Source organism: Gekko japonicus, unplaced genomic scaffold (genome assembly GCF_001447785.1).
Source record: "Gekko japonicus isolate JY-2015 unplaced genomic scaffold, Gekko_japonicus_V1.1 scaffold796, whole genome shotgun sequence".
NCBI lineage: Eukaryota > Metazoa > Chordata > Lepidosauria > Squamata > Gekkonidae > Gekko > Gekko japonicus.
In genome coordinates this window covers 275461-300389 of record NW_015165854.1, presented here as the reverse complement: position 1 = coordinate 300389, position 24929 = coordinate 275461, and the positions used below count along the sequence as shown (strand labels likewise).

General features: G+C 49.5%; 1 protein-coding gene across 1 annotated transcript in view; it reads left to right on the top strand.

Moving 5' to 3' along the window:
- Window positions 1–24929, top strand: part of LOC107110346 (thrombospondin type-1 domain-containing protein 4-like) — a 519752-nt gene that overhangs the window by 332291 nt on the left and 162532 nt on the right. The window contains exons 14-15 of the mRNA XM_015411125.1: window positions 6232–6405; window positions 21831–22010. Coding sequence (XP_015266611.1) covers window positions 6232–6405; window positions 21831–22010 — 354 coding nt within the window. The remainder of the gene's footprint in view (window positions 1–6231; window positions 6406–21830; window positions 22011–24929) is intronic.

The window sequence follows — 24929 nt, the reverse complement described above, 5'->3', positions numbered from 1 at the left end:
ACATTATATCAACATTAAAGTGCTAGCAATAGTGCTTTTGCTATCATATAGATGGTGGTATGATATATAGGAGAGCGCAAAAGTGGGCTTGAAGCTCAACATCAAAAAAACGAAGATCATGGCATCCGGCCCCATCACTCCTTGGGAAATAGAAGGGGAAGTCGTGGAAGTAGTGACAGACTTCACATTCCTGGGATCCCAGATCACCGCAGACTGTGACAGCAGCCATGAAATTAAAAGACGCCTGCTCCTTGGGAGGAAAGCGATGGCGAACCTAAACAGCATGATAAAAAGTAGAGACATCACCCTGCCAACAAAAGTCCGCATGCTCAAAGCAATGGTATTCCCAGTAGTCATGTATGGCTGCGAGAGTTGGACTATAAGGAAGGCCGGGCGCCGAAGAATAGATTCTTTTGAACTATGGTGCTGGAGAAGACTCTTGAGAGTCCCTTGGACTGCGAGAAGATCAAATCAGTCAATCCTAAAAGGAATCAACCCTGACTGTTCCCTGGAAGGCCAGATAATGAAACTGAAGCTCAAATACTTTGGCCACCAAATGAGAAGGGAGCACTCACTGGAGATGAGATGGTTAGACAGTGTCATCGATGCAACGAACATGAAATGGAGCCAACTTCAGAGGACGGCGGAAGACAGGGGGGCCTGGTGGGAGCTGGTCCATGGGATCGCGAAGAGTCGGATTCGACTGTGCGACTGAACAACAACAATGATATATAGATGGTGGTAGAGCATCTGCTCGGCATGCAGAAGGTCCCAGGTTCAATCCCCGGCATCTCCAGTTAAAAGGACCAGGCAGGAGATGATGGGAAAGACCTCCACCTGAGACCCTAGCTCAGTGGTAGAACTTCTGCTCAGCATGCAGAAGGTCCCAGGTTAAATCCCCGGCATCTCCAGTTACAACGATCAGGTAGGAGGTGTTGTGAAGGACCTCCGCCTCAGACCCTAGCTCAGTGGTAGAGCATCTGCTTGGCATGCAGAAGGTCCCAGGTTCAATCCCCAGCATCTCCAGTTATAATGATCAGGTAGGAGGTGATGTGAAGGACCTCCGCCTCAGACCCTAGCTCAGTGGTAGAGCATCTGCTTGGCATGCAGAAGGTCCCAGGTTCAATCCCCAGCATCTCCAGTTACAACGATCAGGTAGGAGGTGATGTGAAGGACCTCCGCCTCAGACCCTAGCTCAGTGGTAGAACTTCTGCTCAGCATGCAGATGGTCCCAGGTTCAATCCCTGGCAACTCCAGTTGAAAGGACCAGTGACAGTAGGTGATGTGAAAGATCTCCACCTGAGACCCTGGAGAGCTGCTGCCAGTCTGAGTAGACAAGGCTGACTTTGATGGACTGACGGTCTGATTCAGTATAAGGCAGCTTCACGTTTTCATGCGATCTGCTGTAATTCCAGGAGAACACCAGGTTTTGCCTGGAGGATGGCAACCCACAGCTGCAGCATGGGAATCGCCAGAGAGGAGCCAAGGTGCACAGCTGTGCATCATAAAACCGTGCAATCCATAGAACTTGAAGATAACCCAGATTTTATCCAAGTATTTTAAATGTGTCCTTGGGTGCCTGGCGTTCCTACAGAGCATAGTTCTCCTAATTATCCGAGTGTTTTTTAAAAAAACATAGTCTCGAAGCAAAGTGGTCTGAAGTCTGCTGCTGAAAACCCTTGGCTTCGCAACCTTTTTGCTAAGTGCTAAATCTGCGGAGGAATCTTACAGAGCAGGGTGGAGCAGGCATCCCATGTCTTCGTATCTGGCTTTTGTTTTGACATCGGACACGCCAGTCCCACTCATGGTGTAGCCATGTCAAACATCTCACAGAGGAAGTGCGAAAAAAGCAAATTGACTCTTCAAGCGGCGATGACTCGGAAACCGGAAAATTATTTGCAAGATAAAAACCCTCCGATGATGCCTTCCCGTTGCTCAGTCTTTCTTTTCCCTGGCTTGTTCTGTAGTTGTAATAAGTGTGTTTTCTTTGTAAGCGTAATTATTCAGGGAGTTCGGTTAAGCAGTTAACGTTTTGAGGATTCGGCAGATAACAACAGTTGGGGGGGGAACGGGTGCTGTAAAGCAGAAAGTGATAATTAAATCAAATCAGGAAGTGCGTTGGGGGAGGCACTGCTCGCAAGGAGCCATTGAATTACGAGTCGAATCAAGGTGTTATGGAGGTGCAGAGATGCAGACAAACAGAAACATTCAATGGTGGAACTCCCGCATTGTGGGTCAAAGCAACCAAGTTGCCCATGGAGAGAACGATCATTTTACACCAATGCTCTGCAAACCTAAATACTGTGGGAACAGGGCTATTTTTGGGCAGAAATGCACAGGAACGGAGTTCCGGCTGGCTCCCAAGTTGGCCACGCCCAGAAGGAACTCATTAGCATAATAGGCCACACCCAACAGCAGGAACTCATTAGGATTGGCTACATTAGGGGTGTGTGGCCTAACATGCAAAGGAATTCCTGCTACAAAAAAAGCCCTGGCTTTGGACAACAAACGAGGTAAACAGAATAAGAAGGGAAAGGTGGGTGTGGCTGGATGACCACACTTCTGGTAACATGGGGGTGGGGCCTAATGTGCTAATGAGCTGTGCTATCAGGGGTGTGGCCCAATATGCTAATGAGTTCCTGCTGTTGGGTGCGGCCAATTATGCTAATGAGTTCCTGCTGGGCTTTTTCTACAACAAGAGCCCTGTGTGGGAACAATGTTTGTTCCACACGGCGGCTTTGGGGTACAGTGTGATTTGATGCAGCCGGTGCCGAGCAGCGGGCAGAGTGTCAGACCAGGATCTTGGAGATCGAGGTTCGAATCCCTCATCTGCTGTGGAAGCTTGCTGGGTGACCACTCATGTGCTCTCAGTTTAACCTAACTCACAGAGTTGCTGTGACGATAAAACAGAGGAGAGGGGACTGACATAAGCCAAGTTGGGGAGAAAGGTGGTGTGCCAATGAAGTAATAATAATCACTGTAAGGCGGTGTGTGTAGTATAGCCAGGAGATCCTAAGATTGTCTGGCAGCCAGAAGTGCTAGCTCTTTTGGCGTTATGCACCACTAGGTGGCGAGCTAGACTTGTTTTTTTGAGGCAAGAGACATTTCAGATGGGGTTTGCCACTCCCTGCCTCTGCGTCACGACCCTGGTAGTCCTTGGAGGTCGCCCTTCCAAGTCCTAGCCAGGGCTGACCCTGCGTAGTTCCCAAGATCTGATGCGATTGGGCTAGCCTGGGCGATCCAGGTCAGGGCTGCCAATGAAGTTAATAAAATAAAAGACCTCCGCCTGAGACCCTGGAGAGCCACTGCCAGACTAAGCAGACAATACCGATCTTGATGGACCAAGGGTCTGATTCAGTATAAGCAGGGCTATTTCTGGGCAGGAACACACAGGAACGGAGTTCCGGCTGGCTTCAGAGTTGGCCACGCCTGCTACGGCCAAAACCTCTGCGCGCGTGGCTACAGAGGGAAGGCCTGGAGAGCGACACCCCTCTCCAGCGACTCTGAGGCCGGCGGGCCAGGGGGGGCCCTGGAAGGATCGGGGAGGCATTTAAATGCCTCCCCGTGCCTCCCCGTGCCTACCCCGGCCTTCCCTTCCCTTCAAGGGGGGGCTTGCCCGGGCAAGCCAAGGGAAGGCATGGGGGTGTGGCCTAATATACAAAAGAGCTGTGCTGTCAGGAGTGTGGCCTAATAGGCTAATGAGTTTCTGCTGTTGGGTGTGGCCTAATATACTAATGAGTTTCTGCTGTTGGGTGTGGTCTGTTATGCTAATGAGTCTCTGTTGTTGGGTGTGGCCTATTATGCTAATGAGTCTCTGCTGTTGGGTGTGGCCTATTATGCTAATGAGTCTCTGCTGTTGGGTGTGTCCTATTATGCTAATGAGTTTCTGCTGTTGGGTGTGGCCTATTATGCTAATGAGCTCCTGCTGGGCTTTTTCTACAAAAAAAGCCCTGAGTATAAGACAGCTTCATGTGTTGGGGAGGGACTCTGGCTCGGTGGCAGAGCCTCTGCTTGGCATTTATTTATTTATTTATATTTTCGGTTGATATTCCACCCTCCCCGCATGGGCGGGCTCAGGGCGGCTTATCAGAAGTTAAAATATAACAGAATCAATACAATGAAACATAGATGCCTCGTCAGAGCGATAATCTAAAATTCAGACAAGCCATCAAATGTGTAAATAAAGTGCTGCTGCGTATAGATGGCGGTAGCCTCTCTAAGGCTTATGTTAGATGGTAGAGAGCAGGGGGTCATTTCCTGCAGGAGCGCACGGGAGCGGAGCTCCGGCAGTAAAGAGCCCAGGGGGCGGGCACATGCAACAAGCCCCACCCCCTGCTCCCAGAAGCCCTCAGTCAGAGCAAGAAGTAGCCAGATAAGCTGCAGAGCTCCCCCCCGGCCCCCTGGTCCAAAACAGTCCAGTGGCACCTTTAAGACCAAGTTTTATTCAGGTACAAGCTCTCCCTCCCCTGTGAGGACAGATCTGCACGTTCCCCCCCCCCCAATAGCTAGCAATCCAAAAGAGTCCAGTGGAGCCTGAGCGGTGGGTGTTGCCTTCTGATACACTTCCGGTGATGTCAGGGTGTGTGGCATATGCAAATAAGTTATGCTAATGAGTTATGCTAATGAGCTCTTGCACCTCTTTTTCTACGAAATGACCACTGGTAGAGAGTACACTGGGGCCATACCCGTGTCATTAGCTGTTCTTGTGGCTCTCAACAGGAGGGCCTTAACTGTTCAGTTGTTAGCAGTTCAGTTGTCATCCATGTGTTGGTGGCCAGTGGCAGTTCCTAACCGAAGGCCTGGTGGAAGAGCTCCGTTTCACAGGCCCTGCAGAAGGTCCCAGGTTCGAACTTTGGCATCTCCAGTTCAAAAGGACCAGGCGGTGGGTGATGGGAAAGACCTCTGCCTGAGACCCTGGGGAGCGGCTGCCAGCCTGGGTAGACAAAACTGATCTTGATGGACCCAGGGTCTGATGTAGTTTAAGGCGGCTCCATGTGGTCCCATGTGACTGGGAGGGTTTGTATGGCAGAGGGACTCAGGGATGTCTTGAACACAAATATTGCCATTTTCTGTGTGCCCCTTTGGACCTTCCTGACCTTAAGCAAGATTCGAACCCGGGCCTGGTTCCAGACTTTATCGCTTCTCTGGATCACTGCTAACTCTCCCCCCCCACATGCTTAATGAAAAAGTACTTCTCACAGAGCCAGCTATTCATCTCAGAAGAATGTTCCACAAGACTGTTCTGTAGTGTTACGCAGCTACTAATGAAATTACATCTATATATATAAAAATTGCAAAATGCCAAGTTGGCACATCAGCCGGCCCGTGTAACAAATGCTTATTTGTGGTTCTCTTTTCCAGGTGAAATAGAATACGACGGCTTGTAACTGTTTAAATTCAATTATGCGCACGTCTTTCAGCAGTCGGCACATGGTTTCCCTTTATTTTTAATAGCCGGCCCACCAAATTAAATTCAGCTCTTTTAATTTTTTTGCCCACTCCCCTTACGGGAGGGGAAGGGGGGGGAAGAGCGAGAGAGGGAAGAGAAAAGAAGGGAAGAAATGCATAGAAACAAGCATCTGGGAAACGCTAAATCAAACAATTTGGGGTGTGTGCGCACGTTTCCGAAGGAACTGGCAGCAGATAGAAACACTCACTGTCCTGGAATGTGTGGGAGTGTAAGGAGAAAGTGTCTTTTCAGCAAACCAGATAAGCTTTGAGACCACTTTCTCCTACTTTGTGTGGTGTGGTCCGTGTAGAAATGGGCCCAACTCTTCCACATTCCACCATGTCTTTTCATCATCAGACATTTCGAGCAGCATCCAACCCGTGGGTTCCCTGGGGGCAGACTCTAGAATTCCGTACCCCGAGCTTCTCTCGCCCCGTTTGAGAGCCAGTTTGGTGTAGTGGTTAAGTGAGTGGACTCTAATCTGGGAGATCCGGGTTCGATTCCCCACTCCTCCACTTGCACCTGCTGATGTGACCTTGGGTTAGTCACAAGCTCTGGCACAGCTGTCCTTGAAAAAGAGCAGTTTGTGTCAGAGTTCTCTCAGCCCCACCCACCTCCCAGGGTGTCTGTTGTGGGGAGGGGAAGGGAAAGGAGTTTGTAAGCCGCTCTGAGACTCCGAGTGAAGGGCGGGGTATAAATCCAATCTCTTCTTCTTCTTCTTCTTCTGCACTGGTCAGCCGTTGGACTAATGGAAATACTTTCTGTCTCTTTTTCGACAACAGTGTTCTGCCGAATGCGGCGCGGGGGTCCGGACGCGCTCTGTGGTCTGCATGACCAACCACATCAGCAGCTTGCCTCTGGAGGGCTGCGGGCACAACCGGCCGCCGGACACGACTCCCTGCGACAACGGGCCATGTTTGGGGAAGGTGGAGTGGTTCGCCGGGAGCTGGAGCCAGGTAGGTTTAATCCAGAGAGTGTTTCGGGCATGATCCGGCTGAGGAAGAGCATGCGGAAAGGCCTCGTGGCTTTGAGCAGGAGTGTTAAGCGTGAATCTAACGGTGCTATCCTGTGCGGAGTTAGGCCAGTCGAAGCCCACTGAGACCCCTGGTTGATACTCCCTGCTCTGCATCCTCTTCATTGTAGAACTCTTCCAGTGGAACTGATGGTGGTAGAAAGTATCAAGTCACAACTGACTTATGGGTTAATCCCAAAGGGTTTCCAAGGCAAGGGAGGAAGCAGAGATGGCTTGCCCACTCTCTCCACCCCATCCATCTCTCCTTATATATAATTGAGTAGTGGGTGCCAAAGTTCTAAAATGCACTCCTTTAGTGTATGGACGCTTGAACTGTCAGTCTGAAGACGCTGGCTGGGTTGACTGGCTGCTTTGTGCAGTCCCGCCCAGTGTTTCAAGGTCTTTTGCATATGGAAGCTGATTGGACTTCACTGCATTCCACACCTCAAACTCACCCCCCTCCCCGCAAGGCAGTTGGAATGTCAGTTGCATATGGAACCTTCAAGGTCTTTTGCATATGGAAGCTGATTGGACTTCACTGCATTCCACACCTCAAACTCACCCCCCTCCCCGCAAGGCAGTTGGAATGTCAGTTGCATATGGAACCTTCAAGGTCTTTTGCATATGGAAGCTGATTGGACTTCACTGCATTCCACACCTCAAACTCACCCCCCTCCCCGCAAGGCAGTTGGAATGTCAGTTGCATATGGAACCTTCAAGGTCTTTTGCATATGGAAGCTGATTGGACTTCACTGCATTCCACACCTCAAACTCACCCCCCTCCCCGCAAGGCAGTTGGAATGTCAGTTGCATATGGAACCTTCAAGGTCTTTTGCATATGGAAGCTGATTGGACTTCACTGCATTCCACACCTCAAACTCACCCCCCTCCCCGCAAGGCAGTTGGAATGTCAGGTTGTGGGGAGGGGAAGGGAAAGGAGTTTGTAAGCCGCTCTGAGACTCCCTTGGGTAGTGAAGGGCGGGGTATAAATCCAATCTCCTCTCCTCCTCCTCCTCCTCCTCCTCCTCTTTTCTAAATGGAAAAGTCCCAGAAGCTTTTTCTCTCTCTCCCAAAAGACTAGAACTTGAGGGCATCCAATGAAGCTGATGGGCAGTAGGTTCAAGACAGACGTAAGGAAATACTACTTTACACAGAGAGTGATTAAAATGTGGATATTTGCTGCCAGGGGTCATTTTGTAGAAAAAGAGGTGCAGGAGCTCATTAGCATAACTCATTAGCGTAACGTATTTGCATACGCCACACACACACCCCTGACATCACCGGAATCCAGTCTCTCACCGGAATCCAATCTCCAATCTCTTCTCTTCTCTTCTAACTTATCTTCAGGTATGTTGTAGGGCTATCTTTCGGCTATGCTCCTGCAGAGTGCAGGGGGTTGGACTAGATGACCTGTAAGGTCCCTTCCAACTCTAACATTCTATGATTCTATGATTAACTGTCAGTTACACAAACCGAAACAGCTCAAGACAGTCAAAAGGGCCTGGTGGTCGAAATCCAGACTGTGGAATCAGAATGAAATGAAGCCCTTTCCCCTCCCCGCTTCTCCCAGACCCAGAAGTCGGAAGAAAAACAGCTTCAATCTTTATCCCTCAACCCAGTTATTTTTTTAAATAAAACCTGACGGCTTTGCTTTCTGTTGAAAACTTGTATGGCTTAAGCCGTCTTGAAATGAATACTTCCAAAGGATATTGGAGAAGAATTTGCAATTCACTCCTGTTGTCATTTCCCAGCCGCCCCATTGACAAACTCGGATATATATATATATATATATATATTTTGCTTTCTGTGAATAAAAAGAGGGTGCCAAAAGTGTATAACGGCCTGGTTTGGTATGCAAATTCATTTCCCATTTCCCTGAGACGTTTTTCTTCGCCGCCGGATATTAAATGAGGTTCTCTGCAGGCACGGTCAACGTTCTGTAGAACTACTTTAGTATTGTCACCAATGTTCCCTCTAAGCTGTGGAGAGTTGTGTGAGCAAATTCTGCTTTGTGAGCTACTGGCGTTAAAGTTGTGAGCGAGCGATTTGGCTGCTGCCTAAACTAGTTTGCACTGGAGCCATCCTAAATTAGTTTGCACTGGAGCCATCCCTTCCTGAGCTGACAAAAACGTGTGAGCCGGAGGCTAAAGAACTGTGAGCTAGGTCACACTAACTCAGCTTAGAGGGAACCCTGCTCTGGAGCCATCCTTCCTGAGCTAAGACAAAAATCAGCGAGCTGGAGGCTAAAAAACTGTGAGCCAGCTCATATTAACTCAGCTTAGAGGGAACATTGAGTCACTCTCCAAGTGAACATTCCGTCAGCCTCTCCTACTTTGCAAGGCACCGACGGCATCCTGAACTTCTCAGAAGAGAGGTGAGATAAAAACAGTGGCGGAAAGTACTGTCATGTCCCAGCTGACTTAAGGCGACGCCTGAGGATTTTCAAGGGGTAGAGACGAGCAGAGGTGGGTTGCTGTTGCATGCCTCTGTGTAACAACCCTGGGCTTCCTTGGTACTCTCCCATCCAAGTACTCACCAGAGCTGACCCTACTAAGCTTCCAAGATCTGAAAACTTATGGTGACCCTGTAGGGTTTCCAAGGCAAGAGACATACAGAGGTAGTTTGCCATTGCCTGCCTCTGCATAGCAACCCTGGGCTTCCTTGGTGGTCTGACGACTTATGGTGACCAGTGTTCCCTCTAAGCTGAGTTAGTGTGAGCTAGCTCACAGTTTTTTAGCCTCCAGCTCACACATTTTTGTCTTAGCTCAGGAAGGACGGCTCCAGAGCAAACGAATTTTATGCAGCAGCCAAACTACCTGCTCACAACTTTAATGCCAGTAGCTCACAAAGTAGAATTTCCGCTCACAGGACTCCACAGCTTAGAGGGAACATTGATGGTGACCCTGTAGGGTCTCCAAGGCAAGAGATGTACAGAGGTAGTTTACCATTGCCTGCCTCTGCTTAGCAACCCTGGACTTCCCTGGAGGTCTCCCATCCAAACACTAACCAGGGCTGACCTTGCTTAGCCTCTATGATGTGACAATATCAGGGTATCCCGGAGCATCCCGCTCAGGGCAAAAATGGACTAGGTAGACCCAGTTTCCATTGATTCTGTGGCCAGTGTTCCCTCTAAGTTGAGTTAGCGTGAGCTAGCTGACAGTTTTTTAGCCTCCGGCTCACACATTTTTGTCTCAGCTCAGGAAGGAGGGCTCCAGAGCAAACTAACTGATGCAGGAGCCAAATCGCTCGCTCACAACTTTAATGCCGGTCGCTCACAAAGTAGAATTCTTGTTCACAAGAATCCCTAGCTTAGAGAGAGCATCGTCTGTGGCCCTCATGTTTCCTTGGATAATAGTTTCCATTTCTTCTTTTCGTGGGGACGAGTTTAGCAAAGCTGCAGCGCTGACTTTAAGAGTTCCCTAATCTCAACCAAGCACCCTGATCTGTTTTTCCTTACGCAAATATCCTTTTCCAGGAGGATGCCTTCGAAGAGCAGTGGCGGGTTGTAAAACGGCGGAGCCGCTCTAGAGGGGAGGGGTGTTTTGTTAACTGGCGCCCGAAGAGTTAATCTCCTGGCGGACTCTGCAATTTACCGTGCTGTTAACAGGAATTATGATTTGAACTTGGGGGCACCCGAACCTGAGTCGACCCATAAATCTACCACATTGCTTCAGAGTTCTAATTTATTTCTCCCGAGTCATAAATTCTTCAGGAATATGTACCTCTGGGCGTTTTAAAGCCCCATAATACTTTCGGTCTCCCCCAATCAACTACAATCCATACGGTTACATTATCTAAAGAACAAATATGTATATAAGATGGATTTGTTCTGAGAGAGGCAGGAGCAAGGTTCGGGCTGATTTGTAGGCGCATTTAGAGCAGATTTTCTGCTTCCTTCTCGGGTTGGTTTCATTGTGGCTTCTGCTTTATGAAATTATTTCTCCATTTCCCGGTGATGAATCCAGCCTGGAAACCCCTGTTCCAGCACTGTGTCTCCCTTGTGCAAATCAAACCCACGATTCTGTTTTCTCGCCCTTTTCGATTCATCACGCCACTTTTTCTTCTCTTGCATGCATTTCTCAGTGCCGTTTGGCATCAAGAAATCAGCATTACATATGTATTATATTCAATATAAATGACCCATCCATTTTATGTATAAACTGAATATTAGAGACCAGAGAATGGGTGCATACGAGGGAGAAAGAGTAATTAAGATGTGGGATTCATTGATGCAGGAAGTGGTGGCAGCTACAAGCATAGACAGTTTCAAGAGGGGATTGGAGAAACATACAAAGCAGAGGTCCATCAGTGGTTCTTAGCCACAAGGGATAGATGGAATACTCTGTCTGGGGCAGTGATGCTCTGTATTCTTGGTGCTGGGGGGGCGCAGTGGGAGGGCTTCTGAGGTTCTGGCCTTGCTGGTGGATCTCCTGATGGCACCTGGGTTTTGGCCACTGTGTGACACAGAGTGTTGGACTGGATTGGCCATTGGCCTGATCCAACATGGCTTTTCTTGCGTCTGGGGCATTGATGCTCTGTATTCTTGGTGCTTGGAGGGCAACAGGGGGAGGTCTTCTGGAGTTCTGGCCCCACTGGTGGACCTCCTGATGGCACCTGGGTTTTGGCCACTGTGTGACACAGGGTGTTGGACTGGATGGACCACTGGCCTGATCCAGCATGCTGTCTCTTATGTTCTTATGTCTAGGGCAGTGATGCTCTGTATTCTTGGTGCTTGGGGGGCCACACTGGGAGGGCTTCTGGAGTTCTAGCCTTGTTGGTGGACCTCCTGATGGCACCTGGGTTTTGGCCACTGTTTGACACAGAGTGTTGGATTAGATGGGCCACTGGCCCGATCCAACGTGGCTTCTCTTGTGTTCTTATGACATGGATGTACAAAAAAGGAGTGCGGAAGGAAATGGAAAGTTTCATTGCTTCTTCAGGGTGATGTTTGCTTTCCCACTGCTGAAATCCACAGCCAGTTCCCATGTTGAGATGCCGAGACATTTCTCCAAAGACACGCCCTGTGCCTCAAGGTCCCACAGATGTCCAGGTTTTCCAAGAAAAGCCATCCTGTGTTCTCTGTTAACGCATCCTCTCCATCAAACGTTCTCACTGCCCTTCAGGGCAAACGCTGAGATCATGTTTGTGCACAGCTGTGGCAGTGGGCACACAGCCTTTTGGTGGTCCGGGGATGGGCGTGAAGCCTTTGTTTCCAGAGGCAACTTGGTCTTTGATGTTGGAAAGGAAAGGAGAAATAATGAAGATCTTTGGGCAGGAAGAGTCCAATCCAGCACATATTTTGGTGCATGACCCTCGTCTGATCCTCTGGGATAGATGAATGGGAGGCCTGTGGCTAACTCAGAAGTATCCAATGTCTATTTGGAGGGGAAACCACTGAGGAAGCCCAGGGTCATTATGCAGAGGCAGGCAATGGCAGACCACCCCTGAATTTCGCTTGATGTGAAAACCCTACGGGGTCACCCTAAGAGGTCAGATCTCAGAAGCAAAGTGGGGTAAGTCCCGATACTTGGATGAGAGGCCACCAAGGAAGTCCAGGGTCTCTACACAGAGGAAGGCAAAGGCAGACCACCTCTATTAGTCTCATGTCTTAAAAATCCTACAGGATCACCATAAATCAGCTGAGACATGGTGACACGTTCCACCACCACTGTTATCAGATACCTTCTTTACTGAACGCCAGACAGGAATACCTTCCATTGATCCTTGTACAAGGAGGTTTCCTTATCAGAGTTAAGGGAGATCCTTGGTCTTGGAAGACGCCAGCATTCTTAGCGGGTCATACTTTTAGAACAGGGGTGTCAAACATGTGGCCCGGGGGCCGGATCAGGCCCGCAGTGGAACTGGCCCTCTCCTGCTTCCAGTTCTGCTGCTGCTGCTGCATCATTAGCTTTGCTTCCCCGAGGCTCTCTTAAGCACTCAGCCATTTCATGTTTTAACCCGGGTCCTAGACTCAGAACTCTGAGTACGAGATTTCTGTGGCGAACGTCAGTACATCAAAAGTAGGTTTGCAGCTCGCAGAGCTAATGTTTTCAGCATGTTTTTATTTTAAGTGTTTGTGTCCTTTATAAAGTTTATATCTCCGCTACCTGGCATTACCTTTTATGACACACACGGCCCGGCCCAACAAGGTCTCATTTATGTCAGGTCCGGCCCTCATAACAAATGAGATCGACACCCCTGTTTTAGAGCATGGAACCCACCCGAACAAAAGTCTCTCACACTTGACCTTCTCCCACTGAAAGATCAAAAAGTGTTTTGCTTTATGCGGAGGAACCTGACGTAGGGTTGACAGCTCTGGGTTGGGAAATACTTGAAGGGTTTTTTTGGGGGGTGGAGCCTAGGGAGGGTGGGGTTTGGGGAGGGGAGGGGCCTCAGCATGGTGCCATGCCCTAGCGTCCACCCTCCAAAGCAGCCATTTTATCCAGGGAAACTGATCTCTGTTGTCTGGAAGTCAATTGTCATAGCGGGGGGAAGAAAAAGAAGAAGGAGAAAGAAGAGGAGGAGGAGAAGAAGGAGAGGAGGAGGCGATTGGATTTATACCCCGCCCTTCAGTCAGAGTCTCAGAGCGGCTTACAATCTCCTTTCCCTTCCCCTCGCCGCAATAGACACCCTGTGAGGTAGGTGGGCCTGAGAGAGCTCTTTCGAGGACTGCTCTGGAGAGAACAGCTCTGAGAGAACGTGTGACTGACCCAAAGTCACTCTAGCAGCTGCAAGTGGAGGAGTGGGGGATCAAACCCGGTTCTCCCAGATTAGTGTCCGCACACTTAACCACTGCACCAAATTGGCTCCAGGCCCCACCTGGAGGTTGGCAACCCCAGGCCCCACCTGGAGGTTGGCGACTTTGCTTTGTGAAGAACGTGGCATTGGCACGAACCAAGGTCTGGAAGAACGAAAACTTTACGTGCAACGTAAGACAGGTGTTGATATCGTACAGTACACCCTGTACTTTTCGCCGGCACGAAAGGATAAGTATCTATTCAGGTTATTACCAAAAAAAAAAATTCTACCCAAAGTATAAATAAATCCCCCTTTAAACAAAATAACAGTTAATTGTGTTAGGCTTCGAAACCCCTTTGGAGATCATATCCTTCTTAAGTGACACCGAAATCCATCTAGTGTTGGATTCGTCTTTGAAAACAGAAAAGCGTTTCAGAGAGCGCCAGGAATAAGTATTGTGTGTGTGTGTTTAACCTTCAGAGAAGAAGTCGAGGCCTCTGTCGGCCAGAATTTGCATTTCAGAATGGGGAACTGACACCCCGGCTCAGGAGAACGTCGCGGAGATGAAAAGAATACCCGTGCGGATTCCGACCCTTCCCAAATATCACCCTGACGCAGATTTTGTTTTTTTGGACGAGTGAAAAGTGGAGTTCTCATCCCAGAAACAGCAGGCTTAATTTGTTTTAAAACCTTAACAATGACAGTTTTGTGCAGAAAGGGGGAACTTGTTCTTGAAAACACACACAAAACAACGGGTTTCTGCTTACCAGGGGTCATTTCCTGCAGGAGCACACAGGAGCGGAGCTCTGGCAGTAAGGAGCCCAGGGGGCGGGTACATGCAACAAACCCCACCCCCTGCTCCCAGCAGCCCTCAGTCGGGCCAGAAGGAGCAAGAAGCAGCCAGGTATGTTGCAGAGCCCCCCACCCCGGCCCACCTTCAGGTACAAGCTCTCCCTCCTCTGCGAGGACAGATCTGCACATCCCCCCCCCAATAGCTAGCAATCCCAAACAGTCCAGTGGCACTTTTAAGACCAAGTTTTATTCAGGTACAAGCTCTCCCTCCTCTGCGAGGACAGATCTGCACATCCCCCCCCCAATAGCTAACAATCCAAAAGAGTCCAGTGGAGCCTGAGTGGTGGGTTGCCTTCTGACACACTTCCAGTGATATCAGGGGGTGTGGTCTATGCAAATGAGTTATGCTAATGAGCTCCTGCACCTCTTTTTCTACAAAATGACCACTGCTGCTTACCATGGTTGTCACCCTCCAGGTAGCACCTGGAGATCTCCTGCTTTTACAGTTGATTTCCAGGTGACCGAGATCAGTTCCTCTGGAGAAAACGGCTGCTTTGCGGGGTGGACTCTATGGCATTACACCCTGCTGGGCTCCCCTGCCTAGGTTCCAACCCCAAATTTCCACCGATTTCTTAGCCTTCGGTAACCCCAACGCCTCGTAGCATCTTAATAGAGTTTTATGAATGATCACGCATCGAGACAGCTTTAAAAATAATAACGTGCAGGTCACAAATGTTGCGCCGTGACCTGGATAGTCCAGGCGAGCCCGATCTCATCAGATCTCAGAAGTTCAGCATGGTCGGCCCCTGGCTAGTACTTGGATGGGAGACCACCAAGGAAGTCCGGGGTTGCTATGCAGAGGTAGGCGACGGCAAACCACCTCTTTTCATCTCCCCTGACCTGGATGGTCCAGGCTAGCCTGGTCTCATCAGATCTCAGGAGCTAAGCAGGCCATGGCTACTATTTGGATGGTAGACCACCACCAAGGAAGTCCGGGGTTGCTATGCAGAGGTAGGCGACGGCAAACCACCTCTTTTCATCTCCCCTGACCTGGATGGTCCAGGCGAGCCTGGTCTCATCAGATCTCAGGAGTTAAGCAGGCCATGGCGAGTATATGGATGGTAGACCATCACCAAGGAAGTCCGGGGTTGCTATGCAGAGGTAGGCGACGGCAAACCACCTCTTTTCCTCTCCCCTGACCTGGATGGTCCAGGCGAGCCTGGTCTCATCAGATCTCAGGAGCTAAGCAGGCCATGGCGAGTATATGGATGGTAGACCACCACCAAGGAAGTCCGGGGTTGCTATGCAGAGGTAGGCAACAGCAAACCACCTCTTTTCATCTCCCCTGACCTGGATGGTCCAGGTTAGCCTGGTCTCATCAGATCTCAGGAGCTAAGCAGGCCATGGCTAGTATTTGGATGGTAGACCTCCACCAAGGAATTCCAGGGTTGTGTTGCAGAGGCAGGCCCTGGCAAACCACCTCTGGATGTCTCTTGCCCTGAAAACCCTACGGGGTCGTCATAAGTTGGCTGAGACTCGAGAGCACTTTCCACCCCACCAACAAACGTTCTACTGGTTCAGACCAAAGGTCTGCCTAATCCAATATCCTATCTCCTTTACCCTCTCTGTTTAAATTGGGGGGTGAGAATCAAACTGGAACACGTCTTGGTTCTGTTTAAAGATCCCCATTTCGATTTGGCATCACTCTTCTGTGAAACACCTGTTTCCCCTTCCTTATGCTGATCTCTTCCCCTTATTAGATTTAACAAATGTGTCACTGTTATCTTTGTAGCAAACGGTATTAAAATGGTGTATGAAAAAGGAAAGGAATTGCCAATTGCAGCAGAACATGAGAACGTAAGAAGAACCCTACTGGGTTGGAAAAAAACAGTCCATCTAGTCCAGCATCCTGTCTCACACAGTGGCCAACCAGTTCCTATGGAGGTCCAACAACAGGGCACAGAGACCAAGGCTTTCATAACAACCACTGAAAAGCCCTGCTGGATGAGACCAGGGGTCCATCTAGTCCAGCATCCTGTCTCACACAGTGGCCAACCAGTTCCTCTGGAGGGCCAACAACAGGGCACAGAGACCAAGACCTTCATAAGAACATCAGAACCTCTGATTCCTACAAGGTTAATGCCTTTTGAATGATTCCTCCTCTGATATAACTGAGAAGTTGAAGCATAAGAACATCAGAAGAACCCTACTGGATTAGAACAACAGTCCATCTTGTCCAGCCTCCTGTCACACACAGTGGCCAGCCAGTTCCTCTGGAGGGCCAACAACAGGGCATAGAGGCTGTGGGCTGCCTAAGAATATCAGAAGAATCCTACTGGATTAGAACAACAGTCCATCTAGTCCAGCATCCTGTCTCACACAGTGGCCAGCCAGTTCCTCTGGAGGGCCAACAACAAGGCATAGAGACTGAGGCCTCCATAAGAACATCAGAGGAGCCCTGCTGGATCAGACCCATGGTTCATCTAGTCCAGCATCCTGTCTCACACAGTGGCCAGCCAGTTCCTCTGGAGGGCTAACAACAAGGCAGAGAGGCCGAGGCCTTCATAAGAACATCAGAGGAGCTCTGCTGGATCAGACCCATGGTCCATCTAGTCCAGCATCCTGTCTCACACAGTGGCCAACCAGTTCCTCTGGAGAGCTAACAACAAGGCAGAGAGGCCGAGGCCTTCATAAGAACATCAGAGGAGCCCTGCTGGATCAGAACAGTGAGGGTCCATCTAGTCCAGCCTCCTGTCTCACACAGTGGCCAACCAGTTCCTCTAGAGGGCTAACAACAGGGCAGAGAGGCCAAGGCCTCCATAAGAACATCAGAGGACCCCTGCTGGATCAGACCAGTGGTCCAGCCTCCTGTCTCCCACAGTGGCCAACCAGTTCCTTTCATAATCTCAGTTCAGTAGAGCCTTATGTCGATTTGGGATTGTATGAGAATTAGAATTCTGCTGAGGGTAGAATAAGAAAGGAAACCAAGTTGCTGCCGAGGTGTCGAAGCCTGGGTGTCCTCCGGCTAGTCTCATAGTGCAATCCTAAGAGAGTTACACCCTTTTGAGTCTACGGACGTCCATGGGTTATGTTGTCGATAGCCAAGTCCTCTTTTCCATGGCTAACCTTTTCCAGATGTCCAAAATCTTGAAGTTAATCCAGAAATGCACATAACAAGAGGGTCATTGTTCTTGGTTAGCCTGTTCATGTGAGAGAATTGCATTAAAATGGCTACTCGTGGCGCTTTCCTCACTTGAAAACTGTCAAGGATTTATACAAAAAGACAGGAAATGTTGAACATGCACATGAACCTCCCTTATACGGAATAAGACCATCAGTCCATCAAGGTCAGTATTGTCTACTCAGACTGGCAGCCGCTCTCCAGGGTCTCAGACTGAGATCTTCCACATCGCCTCCTGCCTGGTCCTTTTAACTGGAGATGCTGGGAATTGAACCTGGAACCTTCTGCATGCCAAGCAGATGCTCTGCCACTGAGCCATGGCCCCTCTTTACAGCTCCCCAGGGTCTCAGGCTGAGGTCTTTCCCATCACCTCCAACCTGATCCTTTTAACTGGAGATGCCGGGGATTGAACCTGGGACCTTCTGCATGCCAAGCAGATGCTCTACCACTGAGCCACAATTCCACAGTACAGCTCTCCAGGGTCTCAGGCTGAGATCTTCCCCATCACCTACTGCCTGGTCCTTTTAACTGGAGATGCCGGGGATTGAACCTGGGACCTTCTGCATGCCGATGAAGACATGAAATTACCTTATACTGAATCAGACTATCGGTCCATCAAGATCAGTATTGTCTTCTCAGACTGGCAGCATCTCTCCAGGCTTTCAAAAAGAGGTCTTTCCCATCACCTCCTGCCCGGTCCTTTTAACTAGAGATGCCGGGGATTGAATTTGGGGCCTTCTGCATGCCAAGCAGAGGCTCCTCCACTGAGCCACGTGAGGGCAAAGTGGTGGAGATGTCCTAGGGCTTGACGATGTTGTAGGATGGTCTCCATGATTAGTTTGATGGGATTAGGGATAGATTTACCTTGTGCCTCTGAATGCCGACTGGTTCAATGATGTAGCCATGATAATAGAGAAGGTTCTGGAAGGAATCTTGTACTGGGAGCCAGTTTGGTGTAGTGGGTAGGAGTGGCAGACTCTCATCTGGGAGAACCGGGTTTGATTCCCCACTCCTCCACTTGCACCTGCTGGATGACCTTGGGCAAGCCATAGTTCTGTCAGAGGTGTTCTTGAAAAGAGCAGTTTCTGTCAGAGCTCTCTCAGCCCCACCTACCTCACAGGGTGCCTGTTGTGGGGAGGGGAAGGGAAAGGAGTTTGTAAGCTGCTCTGAGACTCCTCATGAAGGGTGGGGTATAAATCTCATCTCCTCCTCCTCCTCCTGTTCCTCCTCCTCCTCCTCCTCCACTTCTTCTTTGTAGCATTGTTTTTAATTCCGGCCACCATTCTCATTTCCTTGGTGGGACATCACAGACCTGCACCAAGATGTGGGGACCACCGTATAAGGTACAAGATCCATCGAGGCTAGTGGAGTCGACTTTGGACCAAAGAAGAAGAAGAGTTGGATTTGTACCCCACCCTTCACTCGGAGTCTCAGAGTGGCTTACAATCTCCTTCCCTTCCTCTCCCCACAGCAGAAACTGGTGGGGCTGAGAGAGCTCTGAAAGAACAGCTCTGAGAGAGCTGTGGCTGACCCAAGGTCACCCAGTTGGCTTCATGTGGAGGAGTGGAGAATTAACCCGGTTCTCTAGGTTAGAGTCTGCCACTCTCTACCACTACACCAAAGGAACTAGGGTTGCCAACCTCCAGACGAGGCCTGGAGCTTTCCCGGAATTAGGACTGATTTCCGGACTAGAGATCCGTTCCCTTGGAGAAAACGGCACCTTCAGAGGGTGAAATCAATGGGGGTCACATCCAATGTTCCCTCTAAGCCGTGGAGTCTTGTGAGCAAAAATTCTACTTTGTGAGCTACTGGCATTAAAGTTGTGAGCAAGCGATTCGGCTACTACATAAATCAGTTTGCTCTGGGGCCATCCTTCCTGAGCTGAGACAAAAACGTGTGAGCTGGAGGCTAAAAAACGGTGAGCTAGCTCACACCGACTCAGCTTAGAGGGAACACTGGTCACATCCCCTCTGAACTCCTTCCCTGAACTCCACCCTTTCCAGGCATCACCAACAAATATCCAAGCTGGAGTTGGCAGCCGTAGCAGGAACATAAATGGTGGTCTCACGTCACGAGTTTCATGAAGACTGGAGACGTGGTAGGAGGGAGACATTTTGGATGTAGCCTTTAGAGTGCAGATAGATTTGGCCATTGTAAATTTCGTTTTCATGCGACGTTTCGCATCTTTGATATTTCTTTTGGAAACGAAAAAGCCCAAGTTGTCCAGATGTAACAGATCAAGGCTTTCTTGTTATTATATCTGCGGTTCTTCAGTTGGGCATAGTTTTCCGAGCTTCCAAGAGAAGACAGGCAAGAGAGTCTCCTTGTGATGGAGTATTAAATTCTGTTTCCCGTGGTAGCCATGTTGGTCGGCAGTAGAGCAGCGAAATTCGAATCCAGCAGCACCTTAGAGAAGAACAAGGTTTTCCAGATATGAACTTCTGAGACTCAAAACTCCCTTCATCAAGAGCACCTCAGTGACCAACAATATTTTCAGGGGATGAGCTTTCGAGATTCAAAGTTCTCTCTGTCAGATAGGATCACACCCAAAAACAACTTGAGTCAGTCTGATGAAGTGGTTAGGAGCGCAGACTCTAATCTGGGAGAACCGGGTTTGATTCCTCACTCCTCCACATGCAGCTGCTGGTGTGACCTTGTGTCAGTCAACGTTCTCTCCGAGCTGTTCTCTCAGGAGCAGTCCTCGAGAGAGCTCTCTCAGCCCCACCGACCTCACAGGGCGTCTGTTGTGGGGAGGGGAAGGGAAGGAGATTGTAAGCCTCTCTGAGACTCCTTCAAGTAGTGACGGTCGGGGTATAAATCCAATCTCTTCTCTTCTTCTCTTTTTGTCTCCATGGTGCTACTGAACTCAAATCTAGCCATTAAATTCTGGAATGTGTACCTTTTAAGAGTCCTCAATCTCAGTTTTCCTTTTTTCCTGCCAGATGCCCTAGAACAAAAGTATTTCCCCTTGGCACAAATCTGGTTTTCAGAGGTCGCATGAGACTTCGACAGGCAGGGTATGCCTTTTGCCTCAATTTAAAAACTAGGCATTTCCATGGAACGGCAAGAGGGCAGCCGTTTTTGGTTGATTTTAGCAGACAGATCACATTGCTCTGAGAAAGTGAGCCGTTCACAAGCCGAAGCGTGAAGCTTCCCTGTATGTTTTGTTTCCCAAGGGGGGGGGGAGAAATCAATTAATCCTCATGATTAAAGTAAAACGCTCACAGCGGTACCCAAGCAGAGACAGAGGTATCCATCTCGGGGAACCACGCTGTGACAAATGAGAGAGGCAGGGTGTAAAAATCGAGATCCTACAGCGACTAGAAGAAGAAAAAAATCATTAACAAGGCAAACATAGTTTCTGATTTTGCTATCTGTGGAGGAGGAGGAGGAGGAGATTGGATTTATACCCCACCCTTCACTCGGAGTCTCAGAGCGGCTGACAAACTCCTTTCCCTTCCCCTCCCCACAACAGACACCCTGCGAGGTAGGTCTGAGAGAGCTCTGACAGAAACTGCCCTTTCAAGGATAGCTGTGCCAGAACTATGGCTTGCCCAAGGTCACCCAGCAGGTGCAAGTGGAGGAGTGGGGAATCAAACCCAGTTCTCCCAGATTAAAGTCCGTGCACTTAACCACGACACCAAACCTACAATAATCTGGTTCATAATAGAGGTTTATAAAATTATGTATGGGGTGAAGAGAGTTGACTAAGAGAGCCTTCCTTGGTGGTCTCCCTTCCAAGTACCGACCCTGCTTAGCTTCCAACTTATGGTGACTCCAGCAAGGGGCTTTCAAGGCAAGTGAGAAGCAGAGGTGGTTGGCCCTTGCCTTCCTCTGCAGAGCCTTCCTTCTTGGTCTCCCTTCCAAGTACCGACCCTGCTTAGCTTCCAACTTATGGTGACTCCAGCAAGGGGCTTTCAAGGCAAGTGAGAAGCAGAGGTGGTTGGCCATTGCCTTCCTCTGCAGAGCCTTCCTTCTTGGTCTCCCTTCCAAGTACCGACCCTGCTTAGCTTCCAACTTATGGTGACTCCAGCAAGGGGCTTTCAAGGCAAGTGAGAAGCAGAGGTGGTTGGCCATGGCCTTCCTCTGCAGAGCCTTCCTGGGTGGTCTTCCATCCACGTACCGACCCCACTTAGCTTCCAATTTATGGCGACCCCAGCAAGGGGCTTTCAAGGCAAGTGAGAAGCAGAGGTGGTTGGCCATGGCCTTCCTCTGCAGAGCCTTCCTGGGTGGTCTCTCTTCCAAGGACCGACCCTGCTTAGCTTCCGACTTATGGCGACGCCAGCAGGGGGCTTTCAAGGCAAGGGAGAAGCAGAGGTGGTTTGCCATTGCCTTCCTCTGCAGAGCCTTCCTTGGTGGTCTCCCTTCCAAGTAATGACCCTGCTTAGCTTCCATGATCTGATGAGATCGGTCTATATCATGCTGCCTTCCTTCCAGGGAGCACTATGCATATGCACAAATTGGATCAAGACCCGTGCAGAGAGAGTTGTGCATTGAAGAGCTCCCCAAATGGTTACAGTGCAGTTTCAAAATGCTGCAGCAGAAGAAATCTGTGTGGTTTTTTCTTACTGCGGAAAACATTAATATCCAAAAGCTTTTTTTATATGCTGGCTAGCTGCATTATATATCGTAGATTTGTTTTCTCTTCCCCGATGCAGTGTTCAGTCGAATGCGGCAGCGGAACCCAGCAGAGGGAAGTGATTTGTATCCGGAAGACCGAAAGCAGTTTTGAAATGCTGAATCCCTACGAGTGTTCATATTTGGAAAGGCCTCCCAGCCAACAAAACTGTGACCTCAAGCCTTGCGGCGCAAAATGGTTTAGTACCGAATGGAGCACGGTAAGACTTCCTTTTCCCTTCAGTTTTCTCTCTACACGCAGAGGTATACGGTCACTCTGAAACTGGATGGAAAAGGCACTGGGTCTAGTTCAGGGGTCTCCAACCTTGTAGGACAATTGCTATAGCCCCCTGAACATTTTGGTTGCCCGTTTTGGCACCTTTTCAAGCTATACAAGATTCTTTTTCTTTCTTTTTTTAGTGCAGAGACTAGCTCAGAACTCTACACAATATTCCAAGTGCGGTCTCACCACAGATTTGTATAAGGGCAGTATGATAGCAGAAATTTCATTCTCTCAGAGAGAGCCAGTTTGGTGTAGTGGTTAAGAGTGCGGTCTCTAATCTGGGAGAACCAGGTTTGATTCCCCACCCCTGCATATGCAGCTGCTGGTGTGACCTTGGGTCAGTCACAAGTTCTTATTTATTTTATTTATATCCCACTCTCCCTGCCGAGGCAGGCTCAGGGCGGCCTACACAAAGATAGTTGAACAGATAAAACAGGAAGTTGAATAAAATCACAATAAATAAGAAATGAAAACAGTGCATAAAGTGCTGGTATGAATCGCAAGGCGATGGCGGACAATGGCAACATCCGACAAATCGTACAGTCATCTAACGTCATAGTCTAGTTCATATTGGCGAATGCAGGCTGGTAATAATGATGTTCATATTGGGGCCAGGGCCTCAGTTTATGGAGTGCAGTTCCCTAATCGAAGGCCTGGTGGAAGAGCTCCGTCTTGCAGGCCCTGCGGAACTGTAAAAGGTCCCGTAGGGCCCTGATGTCTTCCGGGAGCTCATTCCACCAGTATGGAGCCGCTTCTCTGGGGCCCGGATTTCGGTACCAAGAGCTGTTCTCTCAAGGGCAGCTCTCAAAGGAGCTCTCTCAGCCCCACCTACCTCACAGGGTGTCTGTCATGGGGAGGTGTCATGGCTCAAGTGGGGTGTCACCTGATGCTGCCACCACTCTAGTTTTATGATCCCTTGAGAAGGCCCAGAGCACCCTTCCAAGACCTTCAGACCTCCCTTGTTTGGCCGAATAATAGGCAGATAGAGTAAACAACAAGTAAAAGGTTTATTTTACAGGAGGCCAGTCCAATACGGAAAACAAAGAAGGTGCAAGAACGATAACGATAAGGGGGTGAAGAGAAAAGAAGCCAAATGCCCTAACGCGACTAGACTCACAGTCTCCTAGCTCACTGTCTCAGTTGGGCCTGAGTCTACTCACCCTTCCTCTCAGGGTGAGGGTCTCTCCCAGCAGCAGCCTTCCCTCTGGCCCTTTCTCTGTGATTGGCTAAAATTGGCACCAAAACCTCTCAGGGACTTCTGGGAGTTGTAGGCCTGGCCTCCTCCCACTGCTACTCAGGCTCCCTGGGCCTGCTAGCCCTGACCATGACAGGAGGGAAAGACTCCTTTGGATGGTGATGGGCGGGGTATAAATCCAATCACTTCTTCCCTTCTTCGGATGTTAGCGATCACATCCTGTGGATTGCAGAAGCAGTCTTCCAACCTTCCGGCCGCACTTCTCACTAATGGCCAAAGCTGATCTCAGATCACAGACAGCTTTCAGGTTGAACCCTCTGGAGAACCCAACCCTGTTTGGCCGGGAATATTGTTTGGCCAAGGAGGAACCCCCCCACACAGACAACTTTTGGGGCGGCTGATGTAGGAAGTGACATCCAACCCTCTTATTCCCAAATAATTAGATTTAGAAGGATGGGGAAAGTTATCCTCCGAAACAAAACAGTTTGGATGTCTGAAGGCTAAGAAACTTTTTTGAATTAAAGTGTCTCTGAAGTTTTACGAGACGGCCGAGGCAGTGGAGTAGGCAGCGAGGAGCCGTGAAAATGGTATTTGAGTCTTAAGGCACATCTGGGGACCATAACTCCCGCAGAGCTCAAGAAAAGGAATAATAGCGGTGGACGGATGATTTATCCCACCCTGTCGTTTACACCGGACTTCATCTCAAGGACTGTAAATCAACAAAGGGATTCCCCCCTCCCTGAAATTTGGATAAGGATGCCCCCCTCTGCACGACGCGTCATAGCCATCAATTGCAATGATATATATACAGGGGTCATTTCGTAGGAAAAGAGGTGCAGGAGCTCATTAGCATAACTCATTAGCATAACTCATTTGCATATGCCACGCCCCCTGCCATCACCGGAAGTGTGTCAGAAGGCAACACCCACCACTCAGGCACCACTGGACTGTTTTGGATTGCTAGCTCTTGGGGGGCGGGGGGGCATACTTTTCAGTGTCAGAAGGCAAACTGAATAAAACTTGGTCTTAAAGGTGCCACTGGACTGTTTTGGACCGGGGGGATGGGGGGGGGGCTCTGCAGTTTACCTGGCTGCTTCTTGCTCTGACTGAGGGCTGCTGGGAGCAGGGGGGGGGGGCTTGTTGCATGTCCCCACCCCCTGGGCTCTACTGCCGGAGCTCTGCTCCTGTGTGCTCCTGCTCCATGGGCCTTGCGGCCAGGACAGTTTTTAAGAATACTAGAGAGTACACGGATCTATCAACAAAGAGATATCCGGCAGTTTCCCTAGAGAGACCGTATAGTCTAGGTATGGCCAGGGGTCATTTCCTGCATTTCCACCACGTTGGGGCACCACGGGTTATTTATTTATTTATTTATTACATTGCATTGCATTTATTAATCATCTAATCTCCACGATAGTGGGGCTCTAGGTGATGTACAGGTTTTAATACCATAAAAACATAAGACCATATCCAGCATATTATACAATAATTAAAAGCAAGTGGTAATTTCCCCCCCCCCCAGTTCCCTCCCATATCTGGTCTGTGAGTACTTCGGAAGCACCAGGAGGGAGTAAACGCCACAAGGAATAGGGATCCAGATAGGGTGCGGCTATGATGTAAACGGTCTCTGTCCTCAGCTGAATGCCTGGTGGAACATCTCTG